This window comes from Salvia miltiorrhiza, chromosome 8 (genome assembly GCF_028751815.1).
Source record: "Salvia miltiorrhiza cultivar Shanhuang (shh) chromosome 8, IMPLAD_Smil_shh, whole genome shotgun sequence".
Lineage (NCBI taxonomy): Eukaryota > Viridiplantae > Streptophyta > Magnoliopsida > Lamiales > Lamiaceae > Salvia > Salvia miltiorrhiza.
The window spans coordinates 10,541,862-10,555,313 of NC_080394.1; the positions used below are offsets into that span (position 1 = coordinate 10,541,862).

The 13,452-nt window shown below is 31.7% G+C and overlaps 1 protein-coding gene across 1 annotated transcript; it reads right to left on the reverse strand.

Annotated features, from left to right (window-relative positions):
- Positions 1-5,967: 5,967 nt before the first annotated feature.
- On the reverse strand, positions 5,968-7,551 carry LOC131000854 (U-box domain-containing protein 26-like). Its single transcript, XM_057926974.1, has one exon. The coding sequence runs from the start codon at positions 7,418-7,420 to the stop codon at positions 6,182-6,184; it is 1,239 nt and encodes a 412-aa protein (XP_057782957.1). The 5' UTR covers positions 7,421-7,551; the 3' UTR covers positions 5,968-6,181.
- Positions 7,552-13,452: the final 5,901 nt, after the last annotated feature.

Below are 13,452 nucleotides of genomic sequence, written 5' to 3' on the forward strand. Positions count from 1 at the left end.
TTAATGTCCTCACACGTATCTCAAGTTCTCTACTAATTAATATTAACAAGTATGTTTTATGTTCTTAATTCACGTAATAATTATTATCTCCCGATATCAAATTAAAACCAAAGATTAGGCAAAAATGGTGATCAACCAATCAAGCAATCAACAAGTACAAGAACATAAAAAGGATAAATAAATCTTGATTAATTGAATCGTCAAAGTCAGAAATTCAAATCTATTTACTTCCTAAGCCCTAGGATAAAACCGTTTTAGCCACACATAGACATATGAACTAGAACAAAAATAAGAATAAAGTAAATAAATATTCAACAAATAAACAGTAAGAAAGTTTGTGAATCTTCAGTTCTTGCTCTTCAGGTCATCTCCGTCTGTCTCCCTAGCTCTCAGAAAAATAGAATATGATAAAGGTCCGTTCTAAAAATGCCTTGGGGATATTTTATGTGCCCTAGGTCTCCTATCTTGTTTCTTTCTCCCAAAAATCGTGTTTTTAAGTAAAAAAGCGGATCTAGGCGAAAAAAATTCCCGATGTACGCAGCCGGAGCAGGCGGCCGTGTGTGGCGTCAAGTTGCGCGGCCGCAGCACGAGGCCGCGTGGTTGGACCGCACAGTCTCCCCAATTTCTCTGACTCGGTCTCGTGTGTGGCGTCAAGTTGCATTGGTCCTCCTCGGCGCGCCACCTTCAGGCGGCCGCGTGTTTTGCCCGACACGCGAACTTCTCTTCATCCGTTCTCCCTCGTCCGATATCCGATTTGAGCTCCGTTTGCGCTCACGAACTCGTATAGCCATGAACTCTTTTCTAAAATCATAAAAAACTTCTCAAAACGAGTCCAAATATCTATAAAAATAGCACAAACACGGACGACTTGTCTATTCCATAAAATGAATAAATTTAAAGCTAGACAACTCAACTTTCACTAGAAAAAGACTCAATAAAGCACTAGAATGTCGCATAATAGGAGTGGAAATGCATGTAAATCAATTCTGGTTTAAACCTCGAGCAAAAGATTATGCCTATAAAACCACGAACTTTGAGCATATTCTGATTTTAACTTCTAACAAAAGATTTTTCATGTAAACCACAAATTTTTAGTTGTTTTCGATTTTAACTATGGGAACAATACATGGCCATATACGTAGATTTAATTAGGGTACATTTTGCGTGATTATAATTAGAGTAGATTTAATTTATTCATTTTTCCAATTATGAAACAACATTGTTTAACATTTATTAATCACATCAACTAGTTAATTAGGGTGGTGGCATTGGTTTGAACAAAAAGCAGCTCCTTATGTGCCACATCAAAAGTTTAAACCTACCAACTTTTATAAACTTACATTTGCAACAATAAACCTACAAAAGCAACTCCTTTATGGGTCTTGCCATATCTCTTAATATTATATATATATATGTATGTATGTATTATCATCAATTTAAATGTGTATTTCATTTAAATTATGCAAGATAATTATATACTTAATTTAATTTAAGCATTTGTTTCATTTCATCTTGATTTGGTGAGTTGGACATTTTGAAAAAAAGAAAAAGAATCAAGAAATAAACACAAAGAAGAGGAGATGAGTTATGGTTTGCAATACTGAGAACTTCAAGAATATATAGATAAGAAAAAATAAATAATAATAATTAATAAAACTACACATAATTTAGCAAACAAGCTAGTGCCGGTTGCTTGCAAAAAAGTTACACATAATAAATAAAAGAATTACACATTAAAATAAAATAAAAAATTATATCATTAAAATTAAAAAAATTGAAATGCATGCTCATTAAAAAAAATGAAAATGAAAGTTAAAACATTTAAACAAAAGAATGAAACTTAATGCAAATGGCCACCAATTCATGAAATAAAATGGAAATTTAAAACATGAAAAAAAAAAATTGAAATAAAAGTGTGATTTTCAACCATGGCCCACAATTTTCTTGATTGTTGTGTATGAAGTTTAGTTCTATGTGTAGGAGTTAACTTTAGGGAGTTGGGCCAACATGGCAATTTGCAAGGGAATGGAGCTAGCTCCCAACTCCTTAAAGAGGGAAAGGAGTTGGCGTTGCCACCACCCTTATAAGCCACGTAAGATTAAAATGCCACGTATGTGACCGGATACTGTTCACGTAGTTAAAATCATAAACAATTTTTTATAAATAGAATTTTTTGTTAGAGATTAAAATAAGAATACGCTCAAAGTTCATGATTTTACAAGCATAATCTTTTGTTAGAGGTTAAAATCAGAATATACCGAAAGTTCGTGGTTTTACGGGCCATTAAGCCTAAGAAAAAAGTACCTGAGTAATTCTTATCGATGGCATTGCCAATGAAGCCTAGCTCAAGTGGCAAAACTGAGTCACTTAAAGACTCTCCTTTATGAGAGGTCTTGGGTTCAATTTTGTTTGCGTGCAGATAGTTTTTTCACCTCTGTGCGGGTAATGACTTTGACTGCGTGCGATTATTTTTTTATTTTTATATGGTGGCTTATTTAATTATATAATAGATACATGTTGTAATTTAAAAAAAAAAAAAAACTTATCGGTGGCATTATGATTTTTTTTTTCCTTTCAAAACCCAAGATCGATAATTACACTGAATTTGAACTCAAAACTGACAGGCCAGTCCGGTCCAGCCAGCCTGATTCGAAAGCCCAAAAAAATGACTCCGATATGTTTCTGGGATGTATATATACTTTTATATGCATGCTTTTATTGGTGCATGATTTTTTATATGTAAAATCCGTCTTTAAATTTCTAAAATCGAGATAATCTGAAAAGGTATTAATGATAATATTTTTTACTTTTAAGCGAGCTCGATTGGAAACAATAAAAATCGAACATGCTTTAGCTCAAAAGAAATTTACCTTTAAAGAAAATAAAAAATAAAAAAAAAGGAAGAAGAAGAGAATAGGAATAAAGAAAAAAAATTATATTGCTCCACTGAGGGTTCTAGTAAAGAATGTATCACTGTCTAAAGGTATATGATTTTTATTTTTTGGGACCTAAATATAATAGATATATGTGTCTTTGTATATGACCACAAGTTGGCGACGTCGATCCACAAATCCAAAAAATCCACCACCCATGTGATATTCCATTTGTGTGGTCTTATTCAACAAACATTTTACCCTACCCCATATATATATAGCTAAAGAATTCGATGAAAATCAATTCTTTTCGTGAGAACAAAAAATATATATATATATATATATATATATATATAAATACATAAAATATATGAATAAGAGATGGTCAAATCTTATATGCATGTTGTATTTGACTGTTCACAATCTTGAACAATAGAGAGTAAGATCGTAAACAATCAAATATAACATATGTATACAAAATTCGACAATCTTTTGTTAATGTATTTTATGTACTCCTTCCGTCCACAAAATATTATCCTAAGAGAAAGAGGCACGCGTTTTAAGAAAATTTATGTTTTTTATTTAATTAGTGGAAAAGAGGCCCACAAATAAAAAAGTTAATTAAGTTAGTGAGTGGAGAAATGGACCCACAAATTTACTATAAATATATTATGACAATTTTTTGTAGACGGACCAAAATGAAAAATTAGGACAATATTACATGGACGGAGAGAGTATTATAATTGTTCACGACTTGACTATCTTTTTTCATGTATTTTATGTGTTTGTTCATGGTTCTTTGTTCTCACGAAAAGATGTGGTTCTCATTTGATCCTAATCCTATATATATAAAGGTTGGGTGTATTCAATCCAAACTTTTAAAAGTTATTTAATATCAAGAGGTATTCAATCCAGATTTTTTAAAGTCTTTTAAAATCCAGAGGTATTCAAACCAGACTTTTTAAAGTCTTTTAAAATTAGGTGGTATTCAACATTTCATGGATTCTAATAATCCATGGATTCTGATGGATTTGTCACAAAAAGAATACAAAGGAAAAAATCCGAGCTTCAAACTTGAGATTTCGATGGATTCCTCTAAACTCCACGTGACTCCACGCGGAGTCTATGGATTTCGAAAGTCCTTTAAAATCCATGGACTTTTTAAAGTCCTTTAAAATCTTACAGAATTAAAATTCTACAGAATCTCAATCCAATACACCCCCCTAAATGTGTTGAGAATTGAGAATTCGTCTGAACATTTACGAACAAGTCAATAACTTATATGAATAAGCATTTTGGTTTGGGTTCGAATCCTGGATGGAGCGAGATTTTCACCATATTAAATAAATACGACTGTTCATTAATTATATTGATTTATTCGTATAATTTATTAATTTGTTTATTATTTTTATTTCTCACAAACAATAAAATTTTCAATAGAACCATACCATACCATATATACATATATATATATATATAGAGAGAGAGAAGGGTTCAACAGAGAAGCTAAATATTGTAGAGAATAAAATAAAAACGAACAGATCTATAATTTTAATGAATAGATCAATGTACCGCATGAACAACAATTTGACCCGAGTTCGAATTCTGCTGGTGGCGAGTTTTTCTATATTTTTACTGAATACGTCTGTTCATTAGTTATGTTGATCTGTTCGTAAAATATATAGATTTGTATATATATATATATATATATATATATATATTGCCCAAGCCTTCAAAAAAGTTCACTTGCTGCATATTTCAATCAACTAGGCACACTTCTTTATCATTTTTTTAAGTAGTTTGCCTTTTATCAATACATTTTTATATAACTTTTCCATTGAGAGTTTCAATAAGATATTTGTATTATGATGTTAGTAATGTATATATTTTAATGTGCATTAATGAAGTTATCAATATATACATTTCAAGTATCCTAAAAAATTAAACAAAATAAAAATATTATTCATAAAACAGGTTTTAAAAATTCAATATTATACCCCACCAATTGCATTTGTTTGCTGACATGTCATTGTTGGTAATAGACAATTGTGGCAGTCTATGGTGAAAGGATGTTGAACCATCAGTTTTATTGCCTCTCACATTAATATATGTGATGTCTCATGTCCCTTCCTATACCTTACCTCATATCATTGTCTTGTTCTAAAAGGCCCACCATTCAAATTCATTCAATTCTAACCAAGTTTCATTGCATCTTACCTTAATTTTAACAAACATGCCACGTGGCATGACAACCCACCTGTACAACTTATGGCTGAGTTTTGGGAAAATTTTGAATTAGACCAAATTCACTCTATTACTAAAATCATGAACCTGTATGGTAAGATTTGTCCTACTTTTAGGTCATACATATGCGTGCCAGCACTACATATTACACTATGCTGATGTCATGTGTCAAAATTGTGAAATTAAGGGTAAGATTCTCACTGTTCCACTACTGTGATTTTGCGAAAGAAGAAGTTTCGAATTTTGTTTGTATATTAGACCCCCTCTCATTCAATTTATAAGTCTTTCTAAGCTTTATCAATGTGGAAAATCTGTACGAATAAATATCGTGCTTTAATTATTTGAGAATTAGAATAGATTGAACTAATTAATGAGGTGTTGAACAGATAGGAGATTAGGAGTAGTTCTAATTTGTTGTAAAAACCAAAACGACAATTGAAATTTAAAAAAATGAAAAGTGTTATAAAGCATGAGATATGGTTTCGGTGCTAATTATAATGCATGATTCATTTTTCTAGAAATATTTTAAATTTTCTAAAGAATTAATGATAGAATTGTATAGCTGGAGAAATTATCTAATAACTCAAGTGATCCATCCGATTCATGTCCGTGGTTTGGACTTTGGAGGTCATAAACTTCATAATTCCTCTAACAAAGATATATAAGACCATAAAATTCATTAAGACTCAATAAAATCTTGAATTTACACCATGATATTAATCCTCCAACCAATAAAATTATATTTATGTTTCCATTAAAAATAGGTGGACAGAGAGAAAAGTTGAAGGTTTGTTTTCTAAATATTACCATAGAATTAGAGTGACATTCATGAGTAAACTATTTTACTAACTTCAGCAGAAAATTTAATATTTTCGTCGGAAAACAAATCTTAATTACAAAATCCTCACAAATTAGCTTTCCTTATGTACCGCTATCTAATTCATACTCTCAACTCTTGATCTATTTCTGTTTATATCAATTTTTCTAAAACTTTTGCAATTTACCTCTCTCCGATACAAAAATTAAGAGGCTTTTTAATCCTCAAATGAAGGGAAAAAAATAAATTAAAAAAGAACGACCTCGCTTCCGGCGAAATCATCTGTTTTTGCGAAGTAAGCATCGGGCCAGGAGTTCCGCAGCAACTTGAGCAGCATTTGCGCTTTACGTTTCGCCCTCTCCGTGCAATCGCTCTGCACTAGCAGCAGCAGCTGCGTCAGCACGCCAGCCGCCACCGCGTCGTGCTGCGCCCTCTCGGACGCCGAGCAGAGCGACAGCAGAGCCCCCGCCGCGTACTCCGTCGCGCGGCCGGATATCTTAAGTATTATCTTCACCAGCAGCGGCACCGTCAGCGCGTGCGACTCGAACGCCGCGCAGCCGGACGGAATCCGGCAGAGGAGCTCCACGGTCGCCAGCGCTCTCTCCGAGTCGCACTTCTCGAACTCCGCCAGCCTGTCGATCAGCGCGTCCACCGCCCCCGCAGCCACCGCCTTGCCCCGGTGCTGCTTCACCAGACACAGCGCAAACAGCGCCTTGATCCCGATCTTCAACCCGCGCGTGTGAATGAAAGGATAATTCAAAATGCCGACGACGCCGTCGAACACTCCGTCGGCGCCGCTGATCTCCGCCCGAAGCTCAGGCGAGCGGATTCCCGCCACGATGTTCTCGATAACCGCCGCCGAATTAACCCTAACGTCGATCGACGAATGAAACAGTAAATTGACCAGAAATCCGACCCGCTCCGAATTGGAAGCGACGCGCACGCACTCCTCTTCCGATAGGGCTAACACCGACAGCACCGCTAGCGAGTCATGGCGCAAATCCAGGCCTACATCCGCGAACGCGATGGACATCAAAACCTCACGAGCGTTGTTGGCGGCGATAAGGATCCTGTTCTTATCGGAGTCACGCGCGAGCGATCTCAATCTCCGGACCGCGGAAACTCTGAGGCTGTAGGGACCGGAAGCAGCTTGCCGGAGCAAAGTACGAACCAAAACCGGGTCGGCCGGTTGCTTGGGAGTGGGGATCCGCTCTACTCCGAAGGAGCGGTTGGCGACGCACCAATCCTGGATGAGACGGCGGAGGGTGTGGTTGGGAATGAGAGTGAAATCCGTGAGCGGCGCCCTTGTAACAGGGCAGGTGGTATTGCCGGTGGCCACCCAGGCCTCTATGCTTGAGCGGTCGTACGTCTGACCGGTACAAACGGTGACCGGATCGCGCATCAACTCGAGCGAGATCGGGCACCGGAAATGGTGAGGAATATGCACCGAGATATCCAACGGCTCTAAACTAAAGCTTGCAGGCATGTTAACTCTATTGTTGCTTCTTCTTCTTCTTGTGCGTTTTGAGTTGGAGGGACAGGATGGATGAGGAGTGTAAATTCTCTTCAAGTTTGTTGGGGGAGTGCTGGATTTATATAGGAAATGGAAACATTTATATTCTGACGGATTTGTACCATTATGTTATGTTATGCTTCTCCTCCTCCACACGTGTGGTTAATGGTTATGTTGTTAACCATGGTTGGGTTAGTAGTCAAAGGGAATGTGAGTGGGGCCTTCTCTTTCAATTTCCACTCATTGCCTCTCAATTCTTGCTGGAACCAGCATCAAAACAACTTGTTTACCGAGTGGCTGACCTTGTAAGCTCCTCCAAATAGCTTATAAGCTGTTTAGGAGCTTATAAGTTCCTTCAAAGTGTTTGACAAAATAAGCTCCTAAACAGTTTATAAATTCTAAAAATAAATTTTCAGAGCTTATAATAAGTTCATCTATCCCAACTTATTTTTTTATTTTCAACTATAATTTATTACTTTCATCATATATCATTCAAGTTTATTTTTCTTCGATTTTCTCTCTCTAGCTTATAAGCTCAATTATCCAAACACTTTGACAACTTATAAGCTCTTAAAAATTACATCTTATAAGCTCTTGAAACATCTTATAATCTCAAGAGCTGGCTCAGCTTATAAGTTCCTCAAAACAGCTTATAAGTTGTTTAGGAGTTTATAAGCTCCTTCAAAGTGTTTGACAAAATAAGCTCCTAAACAGCTTATAAGTTTCCCAAAAAATAAGTTCTTCTACCCCAACTTATTTTTTTATAATCTCATATGCAACAATCATTTTACAAATATTTTTCAACTATATATTATTCAAAGGGAGTATAATTTATTATTTTCATCATATATTATTCAAATTCATTATTTTTTGATTTTCTCTCTCTAAAAAAAATTCTCTCTCTAACTTATAAGCTCAATCATCCAAACACTTTAACAACTTATAAGCTCTTAAAAATTACATCTTATAAACTTTTGAAACATCTTATAAGCTCCAAGAGCTTAGCCAAACACCCTCTAATTCTGCTCAATCATTCATTCTACAATCGATTCTCAATGCCACGGATAAATATCAAAATCATCAAACTTTCCACTAGTTACATAATTGTGTAACACTCCCATAATTATGCTCTTAATTTTGTAAGATGGAAATATTTAATTTTTAACATAAAAAAAATATTTTTATCTTCTATATATTTTTCATTTCATAATTACAGCGAGAATTCTATTTTTTGTGAGAAATAAGATTAATAAATAAATCAGTATATATTGTTGAATAATGATATTTGAAAATCTGACGTTGCATATTCATTCTCATTTTTTATCACATTTGTTCATTTGTTCATTCCCATTGGATCATTTCTCTCTCTCTCTCTCTCTCTCTCTCTCTATATATATATATATATATATATATATATATATATAATATTTTCAAAGAATAGAGAAACAATCTCAGCCATTGATCATGATCCATCGAACGGTCAATAATTAAGATTAAATTTCATATCCAGATTTTTAATGAATATATCTGTAAATGTGTTGAACGTATTCAGGTTTCGAACCCCAAAAATCCCAAACGTTCAATAAAATTATTGGTATGTCCAACCGCATTACTGACATGTTCAATGTTTTTTCCTTTCTTGTATAAGCTTCATTTCTTATAGAAACCAACTATATATATATACATATAGAAAATGGTTTCAATGAGATTCTTCATATATGGTGAGATCTTAGATTGATTTGTATGTGTTGATTTTATTTTATGCATCATATGATTGATATATATTTGGAGAGAATTTTTTTTTACCTAGGTTCAAATCCTGGAGCGAGCGAAAATTTTACCAATTTTTTTAGTATCGTTATTCAATATCATATATTACCTTATTCATCACTAAAACTCACCTATATATATATATATATATATATATATATAGGGATAAAAAAATCATTAAATGTTTGTATTTTCAATAAGAATTTTGACTGATCTTATTTATATTTATATATTTATTAATTGAATATAATTCATCATTAAAATTTCTTTAAAAGTCATCATTAAGTGGATATTTTTATTTTAAAAAAGGTAATTTATTTAAATTAAAATATTATAATTTTTCCTGCCATTTTTAGAATTATGTTAAATTATTCAAATAAAATTATATATAATTCAAATTATATATAAAAAATTGATAAATTTTTACTAGGGATATTTAAGAAAAAATATATTTTTATTTTTATTTTTAATATTATAATTATTTTATCAGCATTGATCCGGATCAATTTAATCCAAATAGAATTACTCTTTTTTTTTTGGCAAACGATAAGATGAAATTTATGTATGAGTAAATCTACATCGATGCACATAATCGAGTACAATATATTATCTAATATCGATTTGAGAGCAATTCTCGAAACTCAATTATAAATGTGGAAATTTGAAGGATAAAAGTAGTTCATTTCATTAATGCATCAACATTCGTGAATAAGTTATTATGTTTATAGTTCAATCTTACAAATACTTCTTATCTACTAAAAAAATACCTATAGTGTACACTTAATTCTAATAATTCAACTAAAGTCAATTTTTTATTTGGTGTGATGTGATCTATTATTCACTAAAATCACATTTATAAATTATTTTATTAAAATTCGTATAGAACATAATGTTATATATATACTGTTTTCGTAGACAAAGTAGTAATATTTTGCAGATTTATATTTCATGTCTATTCAGATAAGGTATTGAATTGTGCGCAGTATTTCTCAAGTAATTTAATTTGTTTATAAACAATATAAATCAACGAGATAACTTAGTTTTAGTTTTTTTTGTAACAGTAGGCCGAAAGTATTTGATTCTGTGCAGTGTTTGGGGTCTGGTGTTGACTGCTGTTGAAGGAAGTGACAAACGGTCAACGGTCAAAGATGAATAGAGGAATGTGCGGGCCGACAGGTTGTCATCTTTTCTCTATGATCACTCATTTTTATATTTTCACTTCATAATATTATTTCCCTCCAAATTTAATACTCAACATTTCTTTATTTGAATATTCTATTTTAATAAGTCATTTTTTAAATTGAAAAAATAATATGTATAAAATAAATATTATCATAGTATAACTTATTATTTACATCAAATATTATTATGGTCCACAAATAATTATCTCTAGTTTTAGTTACAAATATTCTTTTCTCTTTCGTGCTTTTTTTATTCTTAAACAAAATTAATTTATCTTTCCTATTTTATTATAAAATTATTCATTTTTTTAACATTTATGCATAGATACTATTAACGATTGAATTGAGACAGATGGATTAATATTTGTTATAAATAAACATATGTCTAGCTAGAGTAATAATTAAGTTAAATTAAGTAGAGGGGAACTCTATGCTCTAGCCTCTACCATTAATATAGATACTAGATCATCGTCTATTATCCAAACTAGTGTATCTCCAGCGCGATGCGCGGTGATTATGATTCTTAACTTGCGTGAGCTACACATACTGATACAATATACTTCCTCAATTCACCAAAAAAATGACACTATTGGTGAACATAATTTTTCATAAAATGAGTGGTGATTTTTATGTAATGGAAAAAGGTTCTACCATTATAAGAAATGAGCACTTGAGATTAAATTAAGAATGAGATTAAATTAGTCACTTTTCATTTTTAGAAATTTTTATCACATGATGAACCCCTTCCTCCACTCACAATTTAATTAATAATCATTATTAACACTACTTTTAAGTGGAATCCTTTCTTCACTTATAATAAACTCAACTATTTTTATTAAAACTCGTGTTGTTCCCTTTTAGACCTATTTTTTATGGGTGGAGGGAGTAATATCATCTTCTTATAATAGTAACATTGTGTCATATTAACAAATTTTCAATGTAAAATAAATAAGATTATTTAATACGGAAAATCGAAATGTCATAAATAAAAAAATAACGATGAGAAAAAATTACAAAACGTTAAAAGGATGTTGTAACCCATTAAGGGACATTAAAATTAATTAAAAACTAATATATATATATATATATATATATATTATCCTTTCAAATGTAATAATTTTATAATTTTCTTCATAGAATAAATTATAATAATTTGATGTATTTTGATAGTAATATTATTTTATTCTATCAATAATTTTTTTACATAAATAAAAGAGTCAATTAAATTTTTAAACATAAATAAAAGTTCAACTATTTTACATTATTTTTAAAAAGAGTCAATTATATTTATATTGTTAATACTCCTATTAAATTTGTTGAGTTTGTTTAGAGATATAATAATCAATTTGGTTATAAAAAAATAGCATCCCTGAAAACAAAATTTGATTAAAAAAATTACATTTTAATTAAATAAAAACAATAAGTTATATCATTAAGAAAAAAAGGAAATAAAATAATGATACGGTTTTTTTGGAAAATGGAAACAAAAGTTGGTTTATAAATTTGTTTCTCATATTTCGGGTTGGTTAGATAATTAGGAGTAGTGGGTATATTTTTTTCAATTCCAAAATTACCCTTCAAATTAAATTTATTGACATTTACTTTGCTTTTTATATATATAAAGATACGAAAAGTGGTGGATAAATTAGGAAGGCATACATAGTGCATCTATTCTAATTAAACTTTAGTTGTAATGTACTAAACCTTAATTAATCCATAATACTTAATGTAATTATTTATGCTAGGATCACATAGTTTGCAAATATATAATAAATACGATACTTAAAACAACATTTGATATAATTGACCAAATTTGATAATTCATAGAAGGGGTAAAGAGGATACGGTTTGAGCGTGAAGAATCGAAGGCACATGCTCCCCAGCTAAGCCCCACCCAACACATTACCGACTTGTCATTCAACCTTTTTCTCCTCATCATTTCTTACTATATATACCTCTTTTCTTGATTTTCGTCGTCGTTTAACCTATCATTTTGTGATAATAAGCATACGGTCAACATATAATTTAAGTAATTCATATGAATTTGAGCTCAAATACAGCACTAAACTTATTTTGCGCCACTAAACAGAGAAATGAATTTGAATCGACTTGTCTCATTTACAAAATGATAGTAATCTAACTTTTGTTATTATATATGGAAATTATTTGCCATAATTGAGACTCTCTCTACATTTTTTTTAATCATGACTAATGTTTACATGGAACTTTGTACGTGCAAATCATAATAGACTCCATTAGGAGGAATTGTAGATACTAGTATTTTTCTCAAGAAGCATTTGTGCTTCCTCTCTTTTGCATCCCAATTACTAATCCCTCTCCAATGGTATTTCCACCATTGCCATGTCACAACTTCTCCGAATTTTATTTATTGGAAAGATGTACTAAGTGAAATTAAGGGACTCGAAAATATCAACTTACGTTAAATGTTATTGTAGTTTAAATCGAAATTAAATTGTCAAAGGGTAATTCAGTCAAAAAAAAATTGTCAAAGGGTAATAAGAAAGAAAAGGGGGAAATTAAAGTTGTGGATATTGGTTGTTAACTAACTTTTAGGACATTTTGCCAACCTAAAATGAGGTGGCTTCCATATACATGTACATAGATGTAACAGGGGTGGGCATCTTTTTGTTCTAACTTTACATTAACTAAGAGGGTATTTGGCTGATCTTATAAGCTCTTTACAATAATTTATAAGTTGTTTAAAAGCTTAGGGCATGACTGGTACGCAGGAATGAAATGGTGATTCCTGCGTCCATTCTCAATCCTATGGCTGGTACGGTTTTTGTAATGGGAATCGTCATTACCGATGGAATGCCTATTCTCATGCATATGGGATTAGTCATTCCTCCCCTCCCCCATGGTATTATGTATTCCCACGGATATGAGATTACTCTATAATAAAAGTTTATTTTCTTAATTAAATAATAATAATATAATAAATAATAATAATATAATATAATAAAATTAATAATCATAATAAATAATACTCCCTCCGTCCCTGAAATAAGTTCCTCTTTTTCCTTTTTGGGACGT